Source organism: Haemaphysalis longicornis, unplaced genomic scaffold (genome assembly GCF_048455015.1).
Source record: "Haemaphysalis longicornis isolate Haplotype H1 unplaced genomic scaffold, Haemaphysalis longicornis Haplotype H1 scaffold_14, whole genome shotgun sequence".
NCBI classification, from domain to species: domain Eukaryota; kingdom Metazoa; phylum Arthropoda; class Arachnida; order Ixodida; family Ixodidae; genus Haemaphysalis; species Haemaphysalis longicornis.
The window spans coordinates 25,972,590-25,999,262 of record NW_027526245.1 but is presented as its reverse complement, the minus strand read 5'-3'; the positions used below and the strand labels follow the sequence as shown (position 1 = coordinate 25,999,262).

Sequence of the window (26,673 nt, the reverse complement as noted above, 5' to 3'; positions counted from 1 at the left end):
TTTGTGGCACTAACAGTCACTATAAGATACCTTGCTCGTATTATTTTACGAAGCGGCTAAGTGGAAAAGGCCTTTTTCCAATGGACGAAGAAAGTGATCACCGCAGTCGAGTCGTGTGGTTTCAATATCAATCGTATTGTAACCGACAGCTACTCAGCCAACACCTCGCTGTTCAAGCACATAGGCAATGGCTCCTTGCGCACGGTTACCACGCACCCGCATGACCCTAACCGGGTAATATTCCTTAGTCTTGACCCGTGCCATGTGATCACAAATATCCGAAGCCAGTTCCTTGAAAAGCAGCTCACGGATGGCTGCGACGTTATAAGTGGTACATACGCACAGAAAGTGGTACATACGTACAGCCGCTGACTGTGAAACTTAGTCGCAACCTAACACGGAAACATGTGTATCTGACGAATCTTGAAAAGCAAAATGTGCTGCGTGCTGTCCAAGTGTTCTCGCCACAGGTGTGTGCGGCGCTACATCTGCAGGAGAATTATCGTGCAGACAGGGTACCTAATGATTTCAAGGACGCGGGTGCCACCAATAATTTTATGAAAACCGTTCAGGAATGGTTTGATATCCATGATACTTCCTTTGCTGGAAGTGATGACAAGGCGCCGATTTGCAGTCAACACGATAACCGTTTGCTGTGGCTCGAAAACACGTTCACTGTGTACATAAAAAATGTACAGTCGTGTTCAGTCGCCTCAGGCCAAGGCGCTCTCACAGAAGAGACTTTTGAAGCGTTGCTATTCACAACGCAATCCGCTGTGGAAACAACACGCTTCTTGTTTCAAGAAGGCGTCAGTTATGTGCTGACTAAGAACCTAATAGCGATCTGGTTGAGGCACTCTTTGGACGAATTCGACAAATGTGTGGTGGGAACGACCAATTGGACGTCAGAGCCATTACGGCTGCCCTTGATCGGGTTGTGAAGGCTAAGTCATTATGCACAAAAGAAGCCGAAACGCCCGATATTGATGCTGAAGAAGTGGCAGCCACACTGTCTGAAACGTTTCACGACGAGCTGGAAGACCTGACGCAATGTGAAGCCCCTACACCAAGGTCGGTGACTTACTCCGGCTTGTCATATGTTGGCGGCTACATTGCCAAGTTAATAGCAGATTTTGGTTGCGAATCCTGTGAAATGCTAGTCACAACATGCAACATGGATAATCCTTTGTACGCACTGTTACAAGGCCACGACAGGAGCGGGCTGTGCAACCCAAGGCCACAGTTTCTTCCTCTTTTGAAAAATTTAATTAATTTATTTGAGCGAGTGGCAACGCATCTGCCAAGGACGAATACGCTTGAAGTATTTCAGCTACTCGTCGAGCGTCGGCTTGAACGCGCGCCAATACTAAGCTGCCCAGAGTGTGTTGCCGACAGCCATGTGAAACGATCCGCAGCGCTAATTGCCGAAAAATTCATGAGAATACTTTTTATAAACCACACAAAAAAATCAACCACTCACAAGACAAGCCCTCCAATTATGCCCACAAGCCGTCCAGAAAATTCATCAGGCTGTGAGAAAATGAACTCTCGATTCTCGACGAGAAAGCAAAAAAAAGTCTTTCTGCGAGCTGCTGCTTTGCGTAGTAATGCCGTTTCCGTGTTTTCATTTTAACTTCGTGCTGAAAGTTTGCTAAGATGAATGTTTGTAGTGCAGCAGGTGTTAGTAAATAAGAAGTATTCGAAACAATCGGTTCGCATATTTTTCTTCATGTGCCCCGCACTAAAATGTTTCTTTCAAATGTTTATGATTCGACGCTTCCCGAAGGTAATGCTACGCTGTTTAACCCTATTAGGCAGAAAATACAGAAGGAGGATGGAATCGCCTATTTTAAGGCGCCCATGCAAACTAATGCACGGACAGGTATCGTCTGTAGCCACGGCAGGATACAGGAGCTGCAAATGCGCGCGCCACCGCACCGCCGCTCCCCTACCCAGCGAGGGTTGGTCCGCAGCGCACGAATTAGCGGCGGTGAAAGGTGGGAACTATACCCGAAGCGCAGGCCGCATGAGAGTGCGCGCTCGCCGCTCCTCCAGTCCGGCCGTACCCCGCTGCACTTGCGATAAGCGCTTTCACTCTCCTTCGCGTATGGAACCACTGCGAAAGCTATTGTTATCGTCAGCACAGAGCGGCACTGCATGATTTGCTCGTGGCACCTGATTCGACCTCCACTTCTGCTTTGTGTTTATGGCTTTCTTTTTGAGTTGCCATAGAAAAGCGTTCATTGCTGCAACTGAAGGAAAACCGGCCAACAGCCGTTTTGGCCTTGATGATAATTCGAGCTGCAGAAGAACGTCAAGGCTCTTTTCAGCGAGTGTACAAGTTATCTAACGCGCATAGAGCAGTGATTTTTGGCTGAGGTAATTTGCGACCCTATAATCGAAGTACTTGGTGTATTGTGTAACTACGTTATGCAAGCATTTAGGATTTTTAAAAAAGTTGAAAAGAGTGTTGCAGGGTCCATTTAAAATTAAGTATAGCCTGCCGACCAAGCCTGCTACCATCTCACAGGCGCCCGTTTGATTACCTTGTTTATCACCCACTTTCGTAGATGGCTAATAAGGCGGTAAGTTGGGCGAGTTGTTAACTAAGGAAATCATCGTACTAGCGAACTGTAAACAGAAACAGAGGTAAAATAGGCGACGAAACACACGCTAGAACTTCAACTCAGTTTATGCAACAGAAACCCGAAAAAAGGGCCCATCTCCCCGCGAGGGGGACTCGAGTAAATGCGTCGCATAGGGGGTGGGTGTATTGAGTTAACGTTTAGTGTTTTGGGAGTTGGTGGTAGTGAATGCGTTGTATCAGCTGCTTCTTGACGTAGTTTGAATGACTCAAGGATATAAGGCGCGTTCGTACCCTTTCATTCTGTGTCGGTTTTGTGGCGCAGTGGGAAGAGCACCATGTACCTCGCGTTCCGCCTAGAGGTAGTGAATGCGTTGTATCAGCAGCTTCTTGACGTAGTTTGAATGAGTCAAGGATATAAGGCGCGTTCGTAGCCTTCCATTCTGTGTCGGTTTTGTGGCGCAGTGGGTAGAGCACCATGTACCTTGCGTTTCGCCCGCAGGGTCGTGGGATCGAAACCAGGCGCCGGTAAGTATTATTTTTTATATAGTGTAGGGGAGGGGTGCGGACCTGTTGTTGAGAGCGAGGAGGGTAGCGGGATGCGGGAGAGGAGGAGTGGGGGAGAGGGCGTACCTGGAATGGCTGTTGCGGACGCCGAGGCACGCCGACAACGCCGGGTGACATCGTGAATTAAAGAAATGCTCTGCATTTAAAATGCTATATGTACATGTAACGTACATGCGAACACTGCAAGTGCAACACAACTGGACTTGGCTATTGCTATATGGCGTGTGTGGGCACATATTAAACGACGCACAGGCTTGGAATATACTTAACATTTTCGCATGGTTTATATTCTTATAAAAGGCATAAGTTATTGTTCGGGATTGGGTAATCACATCCCCGAAACATATTTTTCTGCGACGTATACGAAACGAAGCCGATTTCGTTGTCCACGCTGTAAAACAAAATCAATCTCCAACTGTGCCAGTATCAGGTCTAAGCGAGGCGACAGTAGCATTCACTTGTGCCTGATGTTTTGGAGGTGACATGAGTGATATGTTGCTGCCGTCGCTGACGCCCAGAAGAGCGGCGACGAAGCGCGCAGAACCGCGTCAGCGGGTAGCTCTTGCAGGCGATCGCGTACTCTACGAAACGCAGCTACTTTTTAAGTGACCTAAACGTACTCTTTGCCTATAGACGTCGCCATAACAAGTTTTTTGAGGGCGCGGAAAGGCGAAAAGAAGCGAGACAGAACCAAAACCCTGCACGAACCCCTCCCTATCAGCCACGTAGCGCAAATCCCGTCAACGCCGCGGAGAAGCGGCGGCAGGCGGCGCAGCGATCGAGAAGCTCGAGGCGTATAGCCGCGGCAGACGCACTGGCACCGGTGAGAATGAATGAAACTACGTTTATTCCACATATAATGTGCCGAGGGCACTGCGGTGGAAAGGACTACGGTGTTATAGAAGAGGGAAAGTGTTGGGCTGCCTCCGTTTTTTTAACGGACGCATTGGACGCAGCTAAATGGGGGCCGCTTGAATCTTGTGGCTGTAGAGGAGCCGATCACCAACCGGTGGCACCGCCGGGTCTTGAAGAAACAGGAGGAGTGCTCGCCAGAGCTCGGTGGCTCGATCCGGAGGCTTGGGATCCGGACAGGCCCATGTCCGGAGAGAAGAAGGCCAGGGTCCCCGTTTTATGGTGGCCAGGGCACGAAGTCTAGCTGGAATGTAGAGGGGGCACTCCCAACACAGGTGATCGAGATCAGTGCGGCAGTTGCACGTGGAGTAGGTGCCAGTTACAGGCGTTGGTGTCTCACCTCTTTGGAAACGGTTCAGCAAAAAAGGAGTAAGGAGTGTGCCTGTCAGAATTCTTCGAAGCAGGACAGACTCTCGCCCTCTGAATATCCTCGAGGGGGGCGGTGGTATCAAGAGTGGATTGCCAACTGCTGTGAGGTAGGCAGCACGCTGTTGTTTTGTCAAATACTTGTCTGCCATCGGATCTGCTAGCTCACGTGGGGTAGCTAGGAGAGGAAAAGGAGTATCGGAGGCTCTGGCTAGCGCGGTGTAAAGGTCAGCGCGCGCTAATCTATGAGCCTTCTCGTTTCCGGGGATACCACAATGCGCGGGGACCCAGAGGATGGTAACATCGTGACACGCCTGGTGTCGGATCTTCTGCAGCACCTGATCGGTGTAAAGAACATTACCGCGTGCTCGATGGGCAGCCTGAGAATAAGTATACACACGATGGTGAACGAGGTCAGTTTCAGATGAAGTTTCGAGGGCCCACTCAAAATAATCTAGAATGGCCATTAACTCTGCGCGGGTGCTGTACATCGCCTCTGTTGATACATGATGGCATCGGTTCTGGCGCCCATTTGTCTGGTCGTACCACGCAGTGGCATAGCAAGTGTTGCTGGTACTATCTACCGGAAGTGCAGCGTCCGTGTATACGATGCGTTCAGTCAAGGGGAGGGAGTTGGTAGCCTTAGCATGCCTCTTGGCATGGGCAAGGCGCCGCACTCGCTGAGTGGGGTCCATATTAAGCGGAAGTGGCTTGCCATCGGTGAGTGAAGTGACTTCCCACGGCGGTATTTTGTTGGGCAGAGTGGGCAATGTGTGGATGCCATAGCCGAGCAGCATAAGCGTGTACCGCCCGGCATTTGTCACGCGAAGCCTTGTCTCCTGTGTGCGGATGTGCATGTCGACGAGCTCATTAAGGTTGTTGAACTTGCTACAGCTGTTGAGCGCATCGAGGCGTGTGTACCTTGGAAGGCCAGTAACAATGCGTTGGGCCTCGTTAAGTAGGCCATCGAGCGCGAGCATTTGCGTGCGATTGACCGGATGATACGGCAGTCCATACATGATACGGGAAACGAGAAAAGCTTGAGCAAACTGTCGCATTTCACGTTCGTTTACTCAACGAGTGCGGTTAGAGATTCTGCGTAAAGCGTGCAGGATTTGTTTGCTGGTCCTCGTAACCCGTTGGAACCAAGTGCTCGCTGTGCGGTTCTCGTCAAGGTGCATACCGAGTATTCGGATAGTAGATTTCCGTGTTATGGGTCGATCACCGATGTAAAGTTTGAAAGACCGTTTTTCTTCCTGTTTGAGAGGGGTGTGTCGGCCACCATAAATGCGACGAACTCGGTTTTGTCTGGGGCGGTGTGTAAACCTGTTTCCGTCGCGTAGTCGTGAATAATGTTAAGGGATCTTTGTAAGACGTCCTCCTGCTCACCGATGGATCCTTGATGCGTCCACACAGTGATATCGTCAGCATACACCGCGTGTTTCAGGCCCGGTACGTCCGCAAGGCGTCTTGGCAGCTGATGCATGGCTATATTAAACAGGGTCGGTGATATCATCGAGCCTTGCGGAACGCCTACCTGTTTGACTCGTACAGCACTGGCGTCTTGGCCAATTTCGACTTGGTAGCTTCGCCCTTCTAGAAAGCCCGCTATGAAGTTGTACATTTTCTCTCGGATGCCAAGGGCACGTGCTTTGGTCATGATGGTACTGTGTGGAACGCCATCAAATGCCTTGCGTATGTTCACTCCAACAACAGCTCGTGGGTGCACTGAAGTAGAGTCGAGAACATCCTCTTTTAGGCGGGGGAGCACATCCTGTGTTGATAGCCCAGGGCGGAATCCGTACATTGTAGGAGCCAAAGGTCGCGATCTTCAAGGTACCACAGCAAGCGTTTGTTGACCATGCTCTCCATTACTTTACAAACACATGAAGTTAAAGAGATCGGACGGAGGTTTGATAAGGTATGCGGTGGCTTACCAGGCTTTGGAATGGGTTTGACCACACAAAACGTCCTTGCGGATGGCAGTACCCCTGTTTCCCAAACACGGTTGAACTCGACGAGAAGAGGGTGCTTGTACTCGTACGGCATATTGCGTAGATGAGCAACGTATATTCAATCGGATCCTGGAGTACTACGCGCGTTAGCATGCTGCAAGGCATGCTCCAGATCGAGCATGGTACAGGGACTATTAAATGGCTCGCTGTCTTCAGAACTTGCATCCTTCTGGTACGTGGTGTCTGTAGGGCGAGACGTCTGAGGGAAAAACACTTGAGCGGCCTCTTCGGCGAGCTCCTGAGCGCTAATGCCTTCCCGGAGGGCCACACGAGCCGCACCGTTGTGGGTCTTGCGCTGACCGAGGAGAGAGCGCAGTATGGCCCATACCTTGGACGTGTGAGTCTGCCCATTGATAGATTCACAAATTCCTATCCAGCGGTCTGACGCCAGCGTAGTCGTGTACTCTTCAATGGAACGCTGTATTTTGCGCAACCCTGCTTTGTGGCGCGCAGCGTGGCCGGACCGCCGGTATTGAGCGAGAATCCGGAGCCTTCTATTCCATAGGGTGAGCAGATGTCTATCAGGTTCTGGATGGTCAGACGGAATTCGTAGGTTCTTGGTGGCTTTCCGCTTTGCTGCGCATAGCTGTGATACCAGATGGTCAATGTTATTGGCTGGAGGCTGCTGCTGTAATAACTCGCGGTATTTGTCCAAGTGTGTGATATGGCTTAGTAGTGTAGTGGCGTCTGACTTAACCTTTGTTTTGGTGGGGCTTGTACGAAAATGTATGAGTATCGGAAAGTGCTCGCTTCCCAAGCAATCGTCCAGCACCTCCCACTGAAACAGCTGTGGGCGGGTGCTGCAGGTGAGATCTGGTGACGTGTCTGATTGGTGAACTGCCTGTCCCAGTCTCGCGTGTGTTTGGGGCGTATTGAGAAGTGTCAGCCCGTACTTCGAGGCATATTGCATGATGCGCCCGCCGCGCGGACTGAATTTGTTGTATCCGCAGGCGACGTGTTGAGAGTTGAAGTCTCCGCACAGCGATATGGTGTCCTGTGGATACAGCTTCTTGAAGTGGGTGATGAAACTCAGATCAACGGGCACCTTATTGCCTCTTCTTCTTGTGTTTTCGAGAACAACGTACACGTAGAAGACAAGGACTGTACGCTGTGATGAGACTTCTAACCGGCAACCAACAACGCTAAGAGTACTGCTGCACCGCGGTTGCGTATCTAAGTGCACATGTGTAGTTCCCGGTCGCACGTACACTGCCGTCTTCGTGGGTGCAGCTTCTGACGGGGCGTAGCCGTCATAGCCCACTATTTTCAGCACAGGGCTGTTGATTTCTGGAAGGGCAACGAACAGTGGACTGTTGTCTTGCTTGCTGAAGAACCGGGTAGTCATGTCAGCCCTTTTGCTACGAAGCGAGCGGCAATTTCACTGCAAGACAGTTGTCCATTGCGATGATTTTGAAAAGCTACCCATGGTGAGGCGTTGTTGCGTAAGGAGCAATGGAGTTTGATGGTGCCCAAGGCGCACGCATCACATGTGCTCCTACGGTTGTTGGGGGAGTTGTGCCTAAAAGGAGCATGCCGGAAAGTGTGATACGCTCCATGATGGTGTGGACGCATTTCTCTATGGCCTGTGTAATGAGCTGGTCAACCTTTGCATGGATTAATTTCTCTATTTCCGCCATACGGTTTTCAAGACGCCGTTCGAGATCATGGAATGTCGTAGTGGCGGGCGGATGTGGGTGGTTAAAGGGAGGCGGGAGCGCTGTTGAATGAGCTGAGTTCCTTCCAGACAGCTTTGCCCCTCCACCAGGGGCACGTTGCGGCGGGGAGGGAGCTAGTGTTGAGCATGATGGACGCGGTGCGCCGTTGCTAGAACCGATTGTTAGCCGCGCGTTCGCCTGTTAAGCCACATCCGCGAAGGTGATTCTCTGGCTGTACTCAGAATGTGCAGCGGGGGTACCGTTGGCCCGGTGTAGAAACTGGCGTGTTACCTAGATTATGGGTCTGGAGAGAACTTGTTCTGCCTCGGGATTGCGGCGCTGGCGCCCCTGCGTCTGCGTTTTCCTGCGTTGCCTTTCGGCAGCCATCTTACGTTTTTGTTCAATTTTCTGGTTTAGTTGTTGTCTTTTTGGGCAGTTTGTGGCTGTGGCCAAGTGTGAACCACCTCAGCTGCGGCACTTCGGTTCTGTGCCCGGACATTGTGTGCCCTCTTCGCGTTGTAGCAGACCGCATTGAGGGCATCGTGCTGCCAAAGTACTGGGGCAGTGCTCCTTGTAATGGCCAATTTTGTGGCATATATCACAGACAGCCACTCGCGCACGGTACGGAAAAACACGAATGGTAAATGACCCCAGGCCGACCTTATATGGTAAGCTCTTACCTTCAAATGTGACCATAAATGACAGTGCCCGTGTCACCAAGTGGGCGTGCCTGCAGGATTTTACCCTTGCGACGGTGCAATGAGTTCATTAGTTCCTCAGAAGTCATGTCCCCAGCGTTTCTAATAATGCCCATGATTTGGTTGCAACCAACGGCCTCGTACGCTTGAAAGGGCACGTCCTTTCCGCTTATTGGCAGAGACGCTATCGCGAGAATGGCGCTGCGCACCTTGGGATCCGCCGCGTCGACAGCGAGGTGGTTGCTATGGCCGAAATAGCGGACCATGAACTTCGGCAGTGGGTCTTCCCCAGAGAGATTGAGGTGAGACGAAATGTGGTGCGTTATGATTCTGTCTAATCGTATGAACTGCTCATCCATCATCCGGCACGGCTGCTTAGGCCGCAGGATGACGGTGTGTTGATATTTGCGTGGAGCACCTGGGCTCCGAGTCGTCGCAACAATCGCATGGTTCTGCTGTTTACGTCGATAGCTTACTGGTATCCAACCGTCCTCCTCGTCCTGGCGGTGAACGGAACCAGGGGGCATGTGAGGTGTGCTTCTCGCATGAGGGTAATCCGTGTGCATGTATGATTACTGTTGCACGGGTGTCGACAAGAGCGAGCCTGGCACGCGTTTTTCTCTGTTCGGGGCGGTAGAAATTATGGTAACTTGATGGGAAGCATTGTCAGGCTTGCCTTCAGTGCCGTTCTGTTCCTCAAGCTCCCGGAGTGGGGCGAATGGATTGGTGTCCGGCTGCAGCAGCACCCTTGAAGGCATGGCAGCGGCGGCAGGGTTCTTCATTGAGGTCAGCGGCGGGAACGAGGCAGTCAGGTTGTCTGGAGACTGCAGGTCCATATCCTCGGGCAGTGGCACATCATTTAGGAGCACCGAGTGCTCCGGCGGAGCCATCAATGACGTGGGCAATATTAGCAGCGATGGCCGCCGGTAGCTAGCCAGGCGGCAGTGCCCCCAACGAGTTCAAAAAACAGCGTCCTAAATAACAGCCGTTGCAAACGGGAGATAACGTGCAAACCAGCAGCGAGAGCAGCAAAAGCTGCGGCGGTGGCTTGACAGCTTAGCGCCGGCGAAGTAGTAAATATCGACAGACCGCGGCAAAGAGGCGAGCGCAGCTGGCGCGGCAGACGCCGCCGCTGCTGGCGATTGAGGACGTTCCCGGGGAGCGTTAGGCTTAGCGTGCGGCGAAAACGAGCTCCCACAGGAAGCGGGTCGTATCTTGAACGTGGGTGATCGGGGCTCACTTTGGATGGTATCACGTGAAAGCGAACGTCTAGAAGAAGGCCGCGTAGCAGTATTTGGGTGGCTAGCCCTCTCCGGTAGGCTCATAGAGCTTCCGAAGCAGGAGCGTAGCGAAACCGAGTCCGCCAGGTCGGCCACCTGGTGGCGTCCACACTGGCACTGGCGCGTGCCCAGCTGTGCGCCTCCGTTGCGCAGAAGCCAAATCTGAGCCTGCGCCGAAGCCAGTTGATAGCCGTTTCGCGTGGCTTCTGGAGAGCCGTGCTGCGCATGCGCGAGGAGCTGTGACTGGATTAGATTAGATTGCTGAAACTTAGCTCACGCTGCACCGAGCTAAGCCACTGCTAATTTTTATTAATTTGCTTTCGACTGTTCATAAAATGAAGCCACCTGATAAAGAATTCAGGACCAGCGGGCCATCGTAGTCGTGTACAGGTTTACCTAATGGAGTTCTAGTTCGTGGCCCAGGGGCCAGAGCTCGGTAATCCCCGATCGCAACGACGTTGTATTGAACAGAGGACAATATAAATGTTCTGGTTTGGAAAGTTAGCAGCTGACAATAAATGCGCTGCGTGTCTTGTTTAGTTTTCCTGAAATTACCGTGCTTTACTGTTCTTTTGGGCTTATTGGAAATACTAACAGGTACGCTTCAACAACAAAAATGGGGCCATGATCCTGGGGCGAGACAGATGAATCAAAGTTGTGAGCAGTGTTTGGAGCAGCGAAATCTTGACTTTGGAGCAGAAGAACGACATTTATTATGTCACCCTAGGAGCCTAAAAATCGTATATTTGGCAGTTCTGGGGGAATCGTATATTTGGCAGAGTGGGCATTGCGGCAGCGGCAAGGGCAACATGCCTAGAACGACTTTCTGCTTCATTATACAGGTCACAGCTGTTCTGCTTGGGAGTCTACCGGCTATCAACAATGGAACGCAAGGCGCCGCACGTGTCGATCGAGTAATCGTGAGACACTCGGAATCAACGAGCAACGACCGCTGCCCAGTCACCGAAAGTGCGCCGTTCATCTCGGCGCATACGGAGACTGCGTGGCGTTCCACCGGAGCAACGTCCCATCACGTGACCCTCTCAAAGGCTACAAAAGCACCGCCAAAAGCTTGGACCTTCAGTGGGCATTGCGGCAGCGGCAAGGGCAACATGCCTAGAACGACTTTCTGCTTCATTATACAGGTCACAGCTGTTCTGCTTGGGAGTCTACCGGCTATCAACAATGGAACGCAAGGCACCGCACGTGTCGATCGAGTAATCGTGAGACACTCGGAATCAACGAGCAACGACCGCTGCCCAGTCACCGAAAGTGCGCCGTTCATCTCGGCGCATACGGAGACTGCGTGGCGTTCCACCGGAGCAACGTCCCATCACGTGACCCTCTCAAAGGCTACAAAAGCACCGCCAAAAGCTTGGACCTTCAGTGGGCATTGCGGCAGCGGCAAGGGCAACATGCCTAGAACGACTTTCTGCTTCATTATACAGGTCACAGCTGTTCTGCTTGGGAGTCTACCGGCTATCAACAATGGAACGCAAGGCGCCGCACGTGTCGATCGAGTAATCGTGAGACACTCGGAATCAACGAGCAACGACCGCTGCCCAGTCACCGAAAGTGCGCCGTTCATCTCGGCGCATACGGAGACTGCGTGGCGTTCCACCGGAGCAACGTCCCATCACGTGACCCTCTCAAAGGCTACAAAAGCACCGCCAAAAGCTTGGACCTTCAGTGGGCATTGCGGCAGCGGCAAGGGCAACATGCCTAGAACGACTTTCTGCTTCATTATACAGGTCACAGCTGTTCTGCTTGGGAGTCTACCGGCTATCAACAATGGAACGCAAGGCACCGCACGTGTCGATCGAGTAATCGTGAGACACTCGGAATCAACGAGCAACGACCGCTGCCCAGTCACCGAAAGTGCGCCGTTCATCTCGGCGCATACGGAGACTGCGTGGCGTTCCACCGGAGCAACGTCCCATCACGTGACCCTCTCAAAGGCTACAAAAGCACCGCCAAAAGCTTGGACCTTCAGTGGGCATTGCGGCAGCGGCAAGGGCAACATGCCTAGAACGACTTTCTGCTTCATTATACAGGTCACAGCTGTTCTGCTTGGGAGTCTACCGGCTATCAACAATGGAACGCAAGGCGCCGCACGTGTCGATCGAGTAATCGTGAGACACTCGGAATCAACGAGCAACGACCTCTGCCCAGTCACCGAAAGTGCGCCGTTCATCTCGGCGCATACGGAGACTGCGTGGCGTTCCACCGGAGCAACGTCCCATCACGTGACCCTCTCAAAGGCTACAAAAGCACCGCCAAAAGCTTGGACCTTCAGTGGGCATTGCGGCAGCGGCAAGGGCAACATGCCTAGAACGACTTTCTGCTTCATTATACAGGTCACAGCTGTTCTGCTTGGGAGTCTACCGGCTATCAACAATGGAACGCAAGGCGCCGCACGTGTCCATCGAGTAATCGTGAGACACTCGGAATCAACGAGCAACGACCGCTGCCCAGTCACCGAAAGTGCGCCGTTCATCTCGGCGCATACGGAGACTGCGTGGCGTTCCACCGGAGCAACGTCCCATCACGTGACCCTCTCAAAGGCTACAAAAGCACCGCCAAAAGCTTGGACCTTCAGTGGGCATTGCGGCAGCGGCAAGGGCAACATGCCTAGAACGACTTTCTGCTTCATTATACAGGTCACAGCTGTTCTGCTTGGGAGTCTACCGGCTATCAACAATGGAACGCAAGGCACCGCACGTGTCGATCGAGTAATCGTGAGACACTCGGAATCAACGAGCAACGACCGCTGCCCAGTCACCGAAAGTGCGCCGTTCATCTCGGCGCATACGGAGACTGCGTGGCGTTCCACCGGAGCAACGTCCCATCACGTGACCCTCTCAAAGGCTACAAAAGCACCGCCAAAAGCTTGGACCTTCAGTGGGCATTGCGGCAGCGGCAAGGGCAACATGCCTAGAACGACTTTCTGCTTCATTATACAGGTCACAGCTGTTCTGCTTGGGAGTCTACCGGCTATCAACAATGGAACGCAAGGCGCCGCACGTGTCGATCGAGTAATCGTGAGACACTCGGAATCAACGAGCAACGACCTCTGCCCAGTCACCGAAAGTGCGCCGTTCATCTCGGCGCATACGGAGACTGCGTGGCGTTCCACCGGAGCAACGTCCCATCACGTGACCCTCTCAAAGGCTACAAAAGCACCGCCAAAAGCTTGGACCTTCAGTGGGCATTGCGGCAGCGGCAAGGGCAACATGCCTAGAACGACTTTCTGCTTCATTATACAGGTCACAGCTGTTCTGCTTGGGAGTCTACCGGCTATCAACAATGGAACGCAAGGCGCCGCACGTGTCCATCGAGTAATCGTGAGACACTCGGAATCAACGAGCAACGACCTCTGCCCAGTCACCGAAAGTGCGCCGTTCATCTCGGCGCATACGGAGACTGCGTGGCGTTCCACCGGAGCAACGTCCCATCACGTGACCCTCTCAAAGGCTACAAAAGCACCGCCAAAAGCTTGGACCTTCAGTGGGCATTGCGGCAGCGGCAAGGGCAACATGCCTAGAACGACTTTCTGCTTCATTATACAGGTCACAGCTGTTCTGCTTGGGAGTCTACCGGCTATCAACAATGGAACGCAAGGCGCCGCACGTGTCCATCGAGTAATCGTGAGACACTCGGAATCAACGAGCAACGACCGCTGCCCAGTCACCGAAAGTGCGCCGTTCATCTCGGCGCATACGGAGACTGCGTGGCGTTCCACCGGAGCAACGTCCCATCACGTGACCCTCTCAAAGGCTACAAAAGCACCGCCAAAAGCTTGGACCTTCAGTGGGCATTGCGGCAGCGGCAAGGGCAACATGCCTAGAACGACTTTCTGCTTCATTATACAGGTCACAGCTGTTCTGCTTGGGAGTCTACCGGCTATCAACAATGGAACGCAAGGCGCCGCACGTGTCCATCGAGTAATCGTGAGACACTCGGAATCAACGAGCAACGACCGCTGCCCAGTCACCGAAAGTGCGCCGTTCATCTCGGCGCATACGGAGACTGCGTGGCGTTCCACCGGAGCAACGTCCCATCACGTGACCCTCTCAAAGGCTACAAAAGCACCGCCAAAAGCTTGGACCTTCAGTGGGCATTGCGGCAGCGGCAAGGGCAACATGCCTAGAACGACTTTCTGCTTCATTATACAGGTCACAGCTGTTCTGCTTGGGAGTCTACCGGCTATCAACAATGGAACGCAAGGCGCCGCACGTGTCGATCGAGTAATCGTGAGACACTCGGAATCAACGAGCAACGACCTCTGCCCAGTCACCGAAAGTGCGCCGTTCATCTCGGCGCATACGGAGACTGCGTGGCGTTCCACCGGAGCAACGTCCCATCACGTGACCCTCTCAAAGGCTACAAAAGCACCGCCAAAAGCTTGGACCTTCAGTGGGCATTGCGGCAGCGGCAAGGGCAACATGCCTAGAACGACTTTCTGCTTCATTATACAGGTCACAGCTGTTCTGCTTGGGAGTCTACCGGCTATCAACAATGGAACGCAAGGCGCCGCACGTGTCCATCGAGTAATCGTGAGACACTCGGAATCAACGAGCAACGACCGCTGCCCAGTCACCGAAAGTGCGCCGTTCATCTCGGCGCATACGGAGACTGCGTGGCGTTCCACCGGAGCAACGTCCCATCACGTGACCCTCTCAAAGGCTACAAAAGCACCGCCAAAAGCTTGGACCTTCAGTGGGCATTGCGGCAGCGGCAAGGGCAACATGCCTAGAACGACTTTCTGCTTCATTATACAGGTCACAGCTGTTCTGCTTGGGAGTCTACCGGCTATCAACAATGGAACGCAAGGCGCCGCACGTGTCCATCGAGTAATCGTGAGACACTCGGAATCAACGAGCAACGACCGCTGCCCAGTCACCGAAAGTGCGCCGTTCATCTCGGCGCATACGGAGACTGCGTGGCGTTCCACCGGAGCAACGTCCCATCACGTGACCCTCTCAAAGGCTACAAAAGCACCGCCAAAAGCTTGGACCTTCAGTGGGCATTGCGGCAGCGGCAAGGGCAACATGCCTAGAACGACTTTCTGCTTCATTATACAGGTCACAGCTGTTCTGCTTGGGAGTCTACCGGCTATCAACAATGGAACGCAAGGCGCCGCACGTGTCGATCGAGTAATCGTGAGACACTCGGAATCAACGAGCAACGACCTCTGCCCAGTCACCGAAAGTGCGCCGTTCATCTCGGCGCATACGGAGACTGCGTGGCGTTCCACCGGAGCAACGTCCCATCACGTGACCCTCTCAAAGGCTACAAAAGCACCGCCAAAAGCTTGGACCTTCAGTGGGCATTGCGGCAGCGGCAAGGGCAACATGCCTAGAACGACTTTCTGCTTCATTATACAGGTCACAGCTGTTCTGCTTGGGAGTCTACCGGCTATCAACAATGGAACGCAAGGCGCCGCACGTGTCCATCGAGTAATCGTGAGACACTCGGAATCAACGAGCAACGACCGCTGCCCAGTCACCGAAAGTGCGCCGTTCATCTCGGCGCATACGGAGACTGCGTGGCGTTCCACCGGAGCAACGTCCCATCACGTGACCCTCTCAAAGGCTACAAAAGCACCGCCAAAAGCTTGGACCTTCAGTGGGCATTGCGGCAGCGGCAAGGGCAACATGCCTAGAACGACTTTCTGCTTCATTATACAGGTCACAGCTGTTCTGCTTGGGAGTCTACCGGCTATCAACAATGGAACGCAAGGCGCCGCACGTGTCGATCGAGTAATCGTGAGACACTCGGAATCAACGAGCAACGACCTCTGCCCAGTCACCGAAAGTGCGCCGTTCATCTCGGCGCATACGGAGACTGCGTGGCGTTCCACCGGAGCAACGTCCCATCACGTGACCCTCTCAAAGGCTACAAAAGCACCGCCAAAAGCTTGGACCTTCAGTGGGCATTGCGGCAGCGGCAAGGGCAACATGCCTAGAACGACTTTCTGCTTCATTATACAGGTCACAGCTGTTCTGCTTGGGAGTCTACCGGCTATCAACAATGGAACGCAAGGCGCCGCACGTGTCCATCGAGTAATCGTGAGACACTCGGAATCAACGAGCAACGACCGCTGCCCAGTCACCGAAAGTGCGCCGTTCATCTCGGCGCATACGGAGACTGCGTGGCGTTCCACCGGAGCAACGTCCCATCACGTGACCCTCTCAAAGGCTACAAAAGCACCGCCAAAAGCTTGGACCTTCAGTGGGCATTGCGGCAGCGGCAAGGGCAACATGCCTAGAACGACTTTCTGCTTCATTATACAGGTCACAGCTGTTCTGCTTGGGAGTCTACCGGCTATCAACAATGGAACGCAAGGCGCCGCACGTGTCCATCGAGTAATCGTGAGACACTCGGAATCAACGAGCAACGACCGCTGCCCAGTCACCGAAAGTGCGCCGTTCATCTCGGCGCATACGGAGACTGCGTGGCGTTCCACCGGAGCAACGTCCCATCACGTGACCCTCTCAAAGGCTACAAAAGCACCGCCAAAAGCTTGGACCTTCAGTGGGCATTGCGGCAGCGGCAAGGGCAACATGCCTAGAACGACTTTCTGCTTCATTATACAGGTTAGTAGTTATTTACCTGGATATTGTTATAGAAGCGATAATCGTTACTTGCTGCTGCTGCCCTGCCCACTGCGTGTGAAAACTTTGCTCACATGTATTTATTCACTGTCTGTTGATCTGCTTGTATGCGGGGATATTGAAGCAAATCCTGGTCCCAGTGATAGTGAAATGTTGGCAAAAATCTTAGAGGGTCAAGCTAAAACACATTCCTGCATTGAAAAAATACAGGCTTCACAAGACTTGATAGAAAAGAAGATTTCGGCGTTAGCAGAGCGCATTGACAAAGTGGACGAACAACTAGAAAAACTCAGTTCTCTACCCTCTAAAGTCCAAGAAGTTGAAGGAACAGTGATAAAATTAAACGAAGAGATTGTCTTCTTGACGAATAAGGTTGATGAATTGGAAAATAGAAGCCGCCGAAACAATCTGGTAATATACGGTATAGAAGAACCACGTGGGGAAACTGCAGATGGCCTGCTAAAAAAAGTGAAAGATGACATTTTCAGAGACACGCTGCAGGTTGGAATCTCGGGCATCGAAAGATGTCATCGCATCGGGCATAAGGCCAAAGATAAATCCCGACCTGTTATTCTCAAGTTCCTGGACTATCGAGAAAAAGCAGTTGTATTAAAAAACTGTAGTAAACTTAAGGGAAGTTCGATATCAGTATCGGAAGATTTTTCCTACAGGGTAAGAGAAATAAGAAAAAAATTGTGGAACAGCTCAGCTGGTGAAAGGGATAACGGATCGAAAGTAAAGCTCTTTTTTGATAAACTAAGTGTGGATGACGTCATGTTCGGGTGGAGCGAAACTACCGGTTCACGTTATAGGCTAAATAAACAGGATAATTGACGGCAACAGCAGGACAACCTGTCCCTTAAAATACTGAACGTGAATTGCAGAAGTATCGTTAATAAGGTTACTGAGCTAGAGACGTTGTTGACCCACAGCGTTGACATTGCCATCCTCACAGAAACATGGTTACATGCGTCAATTTATGACAGTGAATTTGTCCCCTCTGGGTACAGTGTGCATAGAAAAGACCGCGAGAATAAAGGTGGTGGCGTTGCTATCGTGTATAATAAAAGCTTAAGTATGAAAAGAATGCCTGACGTGCCTGGGGTAGAAGCTATCTTTTGCAAAGTGTACTGTGGGAAAGTTAGGTACGTTATAGGTGCTCTGTACAGGCCTCCTGGCTCTGATAGTGACATCCTGGAAAACCTAAAAACGTATCTAGATGCACAAGTCAGGATTGGGGACAGAATCATTCTAGCAGGCGACTTTAATCTCCCCGATGTCGACTGGTCCACCTTCACACCCGGTAAACGAAATATTCAATGTGAAACGATGCTTGATATTGCTTTCGCGTTTGACCTAGAGCAAGTAGTCAAGAATTACACCAGAATTCATGGTGACTCAAAATCAATACTTGACTTAATTTTTCTAAGTGGCTCGATTACGGCCAAAACATCGTGTGAAGTAATACCAGGCATATCGGATCATTCTGCAGTATTACTTGAATTAACTGGTGTAGCACTCCAACGCAAAAACCTAATGTCCAGTTTCCCCAACTTCTCTCGAGCAGACGATGTCTCTATCATTGACACGCTTGCCTTTAACTTCGATGTTTTCTCATCCTATTCCGGAGATATAAACGGCCTTTGGCATAAATTCAAAATAATAGCAAAGGAATGCATTGACAAATATGTTCCCCGGATTGTAAAGAGGTCGGAGCACAAAAACGCATGGATCTCTCGGGACTCATTGCGATTACAAAGGAAGCTAAAACGACTTAAGGCAAAGAAAACATCTTCTAACTCTGCTTGCATTGCAAATGAAATAGCAGACATTACACTAAAGCTAAAAACACAAGTACGCGCTGACAAGCAACGGTATTTCGGAGAGTCTTTACCAAACTTTATAACCACGTCCCCTGAGAGATTCTGGCGGCACGTACGTCCGACTTCTGGCGGGTGTGATGTATTTGATATTGAAGGTGAACAAGTAGACGACGCAAAAACAATCTCGGAGGCTTTCAATGAGCAGTTTAAGAGCGTTTTCACTGTTGATAACGATGTAATACCAAAGTTTGACGCAAATTTTCCTCCCGTACCAGATGTTGTAATAAGTGAAGCTGGAATTTTGAACATGCTGTTGAAACTAGATGTCAAAAAGGCACCAGGACCGGACGACATACCCAACGCTTTTTTAAAACGATATGCAGAATGGACATCGAAATACTTGTGTGTTCTCTTCACTAAATCTTTGTGTGAAGGGCAAATACCGGACGACTGGGGAATCGCCAGAGTAAAACCTATACATAAGAGCGGGAAAAAAAACTGCATTAAGAACTATCGTCCCATCTCCTTAACTTGCACGGCATGTAAACTTTTAGAACATATTATACATAGCCACATTACGCAGTTTATCGATCAACATAATATTTTAACAAATCATCAACATGGATTTCGAAAAGGTTATTCTACGTGTACCCAACTAGCGGAAACAATACACGATTTTGCGCTTACCATTAATAACGGCAAACAAACTGATGTAATTTTTATGGATTTCCAAAAAGCATTTGACAAGGTCTCTCATAAGAAGTTACTTCACAAACTCCGCAAAATTATAAATAACCATCAGCTCTTAAATTGGCTTACAGCATACATTACCAATCGTAAACAGTTTGTTGTAATCAATGGGGAAACTTCCGAAGATGTTTCTGTGGACTCTGGCGTCCCTCAGGGGTCGGTGCTTGGGCCCCTTCTTTTTCTTTTGTTTATTAATGATATTGTCTGCAATATTCCTGTGAAAATACGATTGTATGCTGATGACTGTGTTATCTACACGGAAGTGAACAGTGTAGCCGATCAAATTATTTTAAATGACACACTCAACAAAATTGTTCTCTGGTGTGACAAGTGGCAAATGTGCATTAACTTTGACAAAACAGTATTTATGAGAATTACTAACCGGAAGAGTCCTTTAGCGTATACGTATTCCGCGAACAACAATTTCCTTCATGAAGTGTCTGTGTACAAATACTTAGGCCTCTGGATTTCAAATACTTTAAATTGGGGTCACCACATTGATTATGTGGCAAGAAATGCCAACTGTAAGCTTTTCTATTTACGAAGAGCTTTAAAATTCAGCACTCCTGACGTCCGAATGACCGCATATAAAGCTCTTATTCTTCCCTCATTAGATTATGCAGCTATTTTTTGGGACCCCTTCACTCGAACCAATATTAACAAGCTTGAAAAGATACAAAAAAAGGGTGTCCGATTTATTTATAACAGCTACGGGCGTACTTCTGTTTCAGCCTTGTTATCCAGAGCCAACTTACCACAAATAGCTGAAAGAAACCGTTTAGCCAGGCTAAAATTTCTCTATCAAATAGTCAAAAGCCACTATAAATTAGACATCTCCAACATAATAACATTCTCCTCCGGGTATGCCACACGGCAAAGGCATCAAATGACAATTACTCCTTTTCGTACACGCAACAATACCTTCAAATATTCCTTCTTTCCGCGGACCATTACTGAATGGAACCAGCTTACTAGCACCCAAGTACAACAGCCTTCACTTTCCTTGTTTACATCATCTTTAACTTAGTGCTGAAATTATGTAATTTATTCTTTCTTATTTACCTGTGTATTTGTTGTTTGCCTTTTTTTGTGATCTCCTCATCATTTGTACCCTCCTGCCAAAATCCCAATGTGGGATTGCAGTATCAATAAATAAATAAAAAAAAGAGCATTTCTAATCAGTTTTGAACCTACGTAACAGTGAAACAGCCTTTCAGTAAAGTTTTTTTATACCAGAGTATCAAAAGGTACGAACTGCACTACCTTTTTACAAACCTTTTTTAAATTCTTAGGCTTTATGCATAGATAGCGTGCATGTTCGTTGAAAATATGCAATTGAAAAACTAAGCAATCGTAAGGCATTTTCGGGCCCTTCGAAGCACCAACTGGCGCGGGCCGTGGGACGAGCCGCGAACAAATGAAACGCACGTGTCGCATGGCGCCTTGAAACGCCGCGCATTCCGAGGAAGTCCGCGCCTGCTCGCACCAGATGTCTTAACCGCCACCACATGGGATGGCCACCGACGAAGAAGACTGGCTTTTCCTTCTTTCCCGGCATTCAGCGGCAGGAAGAAGGGAAGATGAGACAAGAGAGACGCGGTCCGGGCGCAGGAGAGCTCGGGCCGTCGTCTTCGGGCTCCGCGCGAGTACTGTTTTTTAGTCGCCCGCCGGGCTGTAAATAAATGTGCAGTTTTGTATCGGAGGCTGAGTTTGTGGGTTGAGGATACCCGGGGTCAGATCCTCAGCGCTGCTGCGGCTTGGAGGAGAAGCCGCGGGGAAAAGAACATCGCGAAGATAACTGCATTTTTAGTATCATGTGAATGCCGAAATTGTTATTTTTTTAATTCAAGACAAGGCTTACGCCCAAGTGTCGAGCCAGGGCAAAAGTTGCGCAACGCGCGGTAGCAGTCATCGCACCCCACTAGCCCTCCCGTTCCAATCCTCAAATTGCACGTTCACTACGATCGTAATTTGAGTAAGGTTGTTATGTTTAGCCACCTCCCTTTTGGCATTTAATTTCACTTCAGATAGGTGGACCTTTATTACTAGCGTGCAATAAAAGCCCGTCCCGCTATCGGACACTGCTTGAACATTTTCGGGCGATGTAGCCCGCACCGCCACTTCTGCAGTGTCGATTTTCCATTCCCGCTGCTCGCCAGCTCGCTGTCAAAGGCAGCAATAACAGCGTTTTATAACACCGCAATAAGTCCGAAAATTCCCTTCAAGCACGCACCGCGCCTCACACGCAAGGCCGAAACACGGCGCATTCGCGGGCTCCTGGCTGTTTTTGATGAACTCCCTTTTTTCGAGTAGCGCGAGTTCCCGCAACAGATCAAACGACTGACTGTAAATCCAGCGACCCCCATCACCCAAACCGCGGTAGAAATCGGCGAAGAGCCCTTTGCATGAACCACAAGCAACTGCTTCGCCCTGCGGCCATGCCTTCCAATGTTCACCATACCAAGATGGCGGCGCCCAGTAATGTCGTTGCGGAGACATGGCGCTCCAAAAATTGCCATTGTTTCATCAACTTGCACAAGTCCTTTGTCACCTCAGTACACAGAGGTATTTTTTCTACAGGACTTTGCAATGGTTTTCAATAGGAAAACTTTAAAAATGCACAGAAAATAAGATGTGCAACCCGACAGTGTGACTTTCGAAAACACTATCGTTTCTGCAATTTTGGACAAATTTGCACAATTTTGCACAGTTTTGTGCGGTCTTTTTTTATAATATTCCATCAATTAAATATTTCCAAACAGCATCACCTTGGGGGTGCTGGAAAGTTATTCCATCAGTAAGAGTTTTTCCCCATTGAAACTGACGGGACCGTTAACAACCTTGGCTCTCAGACTGTTTTGGAGCGGTTTGGAGCAATATTTGCAATTTTCAAGCTTTTGGAGCAGCCTGGCGCAGGAAAACAAATTTGTACAAAAACTGAGGAATATGAGCAGCTCGCTCACCCTTGGGCCATCTCTAGCAACATGAAACCTGGGGAGGGGCGAAGCACGTAGCGTATAAGCGTATTACGGATCATGCGGTTAGGAAGTTACGATGAAGTGTAAATGCGGCATCGATGCTGAGCGCTCGCCGTCTAAGGCCTTGGCGCCTTGGCGGTTTTGCCCACGGAGATGGAACCATTGGGGGCTATTGGTATACAGCTTTTCTGTAAAAGTCTCGTGTCTTTGAAGCACGAAGAGTTCTTGCGCGAGGCGTTGCTTTGCTTTGACATTTTCTTTCGTCCCTCTATTGAGTTAACGGCCTTTCGGTTCTATGCACGCACGCGGAAACACCAAAACAGCGGTCATCGCCACCCAAACTACTCTCACAACAAGTGTCACCCTTCGCAAGTCCACCATCCTCGAAGCACAAGTGGCGCTCGCACTAGCCATAACGTAGACCTAAGCCACGACCATCATTACGTACTCACAGGGCGTGTCGAACGTACACGCCTGGAAGAATTTCCAAGGTAGCTGCACTAGCCAACCCCCAACCCCCCCCCCCCCCGCTCCCCTCAAAGACTACAGTCAAGATTATCTGGACACCTGCTACCTGGTCTCATCGCAGCAATGAAGCGGCGCACGCTTACGCCCGACAACTTGCTCGCCGGGCACCGCAAGAGGACGATGAGAGGACCAGTCACGCACTCAGCACATACAATGACCTCTCCCAACACTGCATACTCACACCTTCCCGCCGCCGGCCGGCCACCTAACAAAAGAACAAGTCATCCTTGGACAGCTTGAAACTGACAAATTTCCACACCCCGCGCGGCTACACAACATCCATCCCCCCATTATACAACCCCCGTGCAAACTACGCTCTAGCATATGGTTTGGGCATGCCAGTCAAACCCAGACCTCGATCCAATCCCTAATGCAACTGACGAGTAGTGGGAGAGTGAACTTTCCAGCTCGGATCTAAGTACGCAGCTGTGGCTCGGTGAAAGGGCGAAGACGGCAGGCCGCACCAACGGTGTCCTGGACTGAGGACCCCGACCACGGTCCCGCTAGACTTCACTGTTAATAAAGTTTTGCTCCTCCCCCTCTATTCTATACCCGTCCCTCAGTACCTACTCTGTTACACTAGTTCTCCCCCCTTGTCATTTCGTCGAACCGCACATCCTGCCCAAGCCCATTTCATTTTCTCGGGTCACGCTATGATACCATCTACTCAAGTTCCTTCCCTGATCTAGGAAGCTGGCCAGCATTCGCCGTTTTAGTACTGCCCTACAACCGCTCGGCAATCAAAATTTCTGCTTCTTAAAAACCTTACTTCCATCTAGCGTGCTGAAAAAGGCTGCGGGATACAAACTATGGCAGCTGAAATAAGCGCGTGCACGGCGCAAAAGACGAGCAAAAATCGGCGAATTTGAAACCGATATGAGAAGAGCCCCGCCATTACAGGCCCTGCTGAAATGACGTTTCAACCGGAAAGTGAGCGCCAGCCGGGCGGAGAGAACGTGCGCAGAACAGCTTCGCGGGGGAAAGCCCTCGGAGAGGCACGCTGCGAGTCATGTAAGAGCTGGTTTGGTGTTACGTACCCGTACGTTGAAAGTAAATTTGGCCGAAGTGAAATTTGAGTTCAGTTGGCCCTTCAGCGTCACCAAACAAGACGTCGGTTACAAGACGTCGGTTACATGAAGGCGGCTCGCTCTCACAAGAAACCGGCACACGCCATCCGGGGATAGTGACCATCAATCAGCACGACGAATTCAGATTGGACGGAGGGGGGATGGGGGTTCACACTTCAAAACAATGTTGGCCTCCACTCCACCGACCACCTGTTACCATGCTGACCGAGAATTTGGATTTTTTTACCTCATTCATCCCGCCCTTGGCGCTTTCATAACAACTCCCTCTGCTTCCACCACGGCTCCTCGTTAGTACGGTCCCTAGAAATATACCGTTAGGGAATGAGGTGGCACGCGACGCGGGCATATCCTCCGACTGACCCGCTCCCCCGCACACCGCCGCGCCGTCTTCACAGGAGCCCCAGCCTAGTGCTCCCCGCACCTACGTCATCCACGGCGACTGTCGCCTATCCAGTTGTACGCTCCGCCACTTGAACGCCCGTTCTATGAAAAACACTATGCTGATTATCGGCGCCTTCAAACCACTAACTTTACCCCCGGAACTCTTTTCCACGACACCCGCCGTTCCCCATGAACATTCAAATATCACATGGATTGGAAATCCTACGACTGTCACATTTCCCCCTGAACCACCGATGAGTGGCCGGAATTCTGGCCGGCCATTACGTTTGAGCACAACCGAGCGCACCTGCCCCCACAGCCTCCACGGCCCGGGATCAGCAGCAAGCTCGCGTACAACTGAACAACGGAAGTTGCCTTTACGCTTCATCACCGCGGCCGGCCATACCTCTGAGCTCCGCAGAGTCCCTTGCTGAGAGTACGTTTTTCAACCGCGACACAAGCTGTTCATTTTCGAACTAAATGTGATCATAAATTAGCACTGCTGTGACAACCAATAATGTACGCGGGAAAAAGGCGCAAGAATTGCCGCTTTGGGCAGATTTTTTTTTCAAAACACCGGCGTCCGTTGGTAACCGGTTCCGTCGCTTCTTCTGAGTTACACTGTCGTTATTACCTTCCACCTGAGTACAGTACAGGTTCGGTACCAATAAACTGTACTCTTTCCCCTCTTGTTCCTTCTCGTCTTCCTCTTCCTGATGACGCGCCAGAGGACCGAACTCCTGCTAGAACAAAATCAATGTGCTGGGACCCAATAATGAAAGAAACTCCACTCGCCCATTAGAGGTACACAAAACTGAACAGTTATAACGGTGACCTCTCGAAGCAAGGGTGTTACTGAACAGGTAACTCAGTATCCAGAAACTGCAGCGGCCAGGTGCAAGTACATGAAATACAAGCAGCTTCGCGAGAAAAAAATGTTAAATACACTGGCACGTAATAACATTAATATTGACAGGACGCCATTAAGCTGTGGCAATATTATTCGGAAAGGATCATCAGGTACGATATGGCTGGAAGTTATAAGTACAAATTCAACGTCAGCTGAGAAATTTCGGAGTGATCGGGCGCGCTTTATTTGTTCTTTGCAAGACGTTCCAATCGCAATGCAAGCTAGAATCCAGACCTCGTTTTTCAAAAAGGGCGAATACATAAGAATCTCTCCCGTGTTTTGTGCATGCGGTAAAAGTGCCGAAATGCAACGAAAAGTTCCATGATAATTGTGCAGATTCGCATGCCCTAAATCTGCGCGAAACGTATGTGGCCACAAAGTGAGCATACGCTGGCGCTGTCTGTGCCTCACGCATTCCTACTAGGTGATTTCCGAGCACAAATAACCAATCACTCAACAAATAACCAATCACTCAACTTGAGTTATAAATCGCTTGACAGTACGCGCCCCGTCGTTTGTTTCCTCGTACGGATCCGGTAACGGTACACCTTGAGAGGCTCTGGATAGCGCAAAGCATCTACAGGCCATTCGGGGTGCGCCAATACATGCGCAGCGCCCATACCGCGCAATGAAAACCCAGTTTGGTACTTCAAAGGCGAGCGCACTACGTGCCGACCAGCCGCGACAAACCATCGCGGAATATCGCGCTTAAAGTAGCCGTGAAAATACATTCTGAACAGCCGACTGATGCAAATACGAGCGACCTTAAAAGATCACAAATGTTTCGAGCGAAAGTAGTCGCATTGGCGGCAGGTACGGGCACCTGTTGCATCACGTCGATAAGCTCGTTCTCGTCCAAAGCGCGGTCACCACTCGAATGTCGAGCAGAAAAGACAGTTGCCCCGGACAGCGCACCTATAGCACCCACAATGGGTAGGAAAGCACGAAATCTCAGCTCGGAAATCTGGGTGCCCTGCCTGCAATTGTCTCGGTCGTACTTGCCGGCGACTCTGATCTGGTGCAACTAATCCCTTGTTTGGGCCTCCGTCGCACATCCCGCCGTCTCCGGACAATGGACTCGGAGAAACTGCGTACGAATGGATTGTCCGAATGCCCCACGTACCTCTTGGACCTCCTTGCTGGACATTGTGGTTTCCCAACTGACGTCGCTTGCAAGTTAACACTGACTGTGTTAAACTGGCACTCCGAGCCACTACCATGAAAGAACTCTAAACGCTGTAATCACACGCGACACCGCGCCGACCTGCCAAACCTGGAAGAACCGTTAACTTCTCCGAATCCTACGACCGCCACGCCGGTGTCGCCACCTAGCGCATGACGGCGGTACTGCTCTGCGCCGCTGGCTGGGTGCCAAATCACGTGGTAGTGTCGCTCTAGAGAACATGCTTTATGAGAGGGCAGAGGGGACTGAGTACGTCGTCTGCTCAAGTGCGCCGTTTCACCGTGGACGAGGTTAGGGTGTCTGATGCCAACACGCTTGATGTTGGCATTCTCCGCTGA

General features: G+C 50.8%; 2 protein-coding genes across 2 annotated transcripts in view; both read right to left on the bottom strand.

The window, feature by feature from the left end:
* LOC144165013 (male-specific lethal 1 homolog) overlaps positions 1-26,412 on the bottom strand; it is a 174,534-nt gene extending 148,122 nt beyond the window's left edge. The window contains exon 1 of the mRNA XM_077695183.1: positions 26,276-26,412. Within this exon, the coding sequence (XP_077551309.1) occupies positions 26,276-26,299 (24 nt within the window). The 5' untranslated portion in view covers positions 26,300-26,412. The remainder of the gene's footprint in view (positions 1-26,275) is intronic.
* On the bottom strand, positions 4,108-5,487 carry LOC144165320 (uncharacterized). The gene has a single exon (XM_077695436.1). The coding sequence runs from the start codon at positions 5,485-5,487 to the stop codon at positions 4,108-4,110; it is 1,380 nt and encodes a 459-aa protein (XP_077551562.1).
* Positions 26,413-26,673: the final 261 nt, after the last annotated feature.

Excerpts from the sequence above, each read along its gene's own strand:
- LOC144165320 (XM_077695436.1), bottom strand. The coding sequence starts at position 5,487 with ATGCGACAGTTTGCTCAAGCTTTTCTCGTTTCCCGTATCATGTATGGA.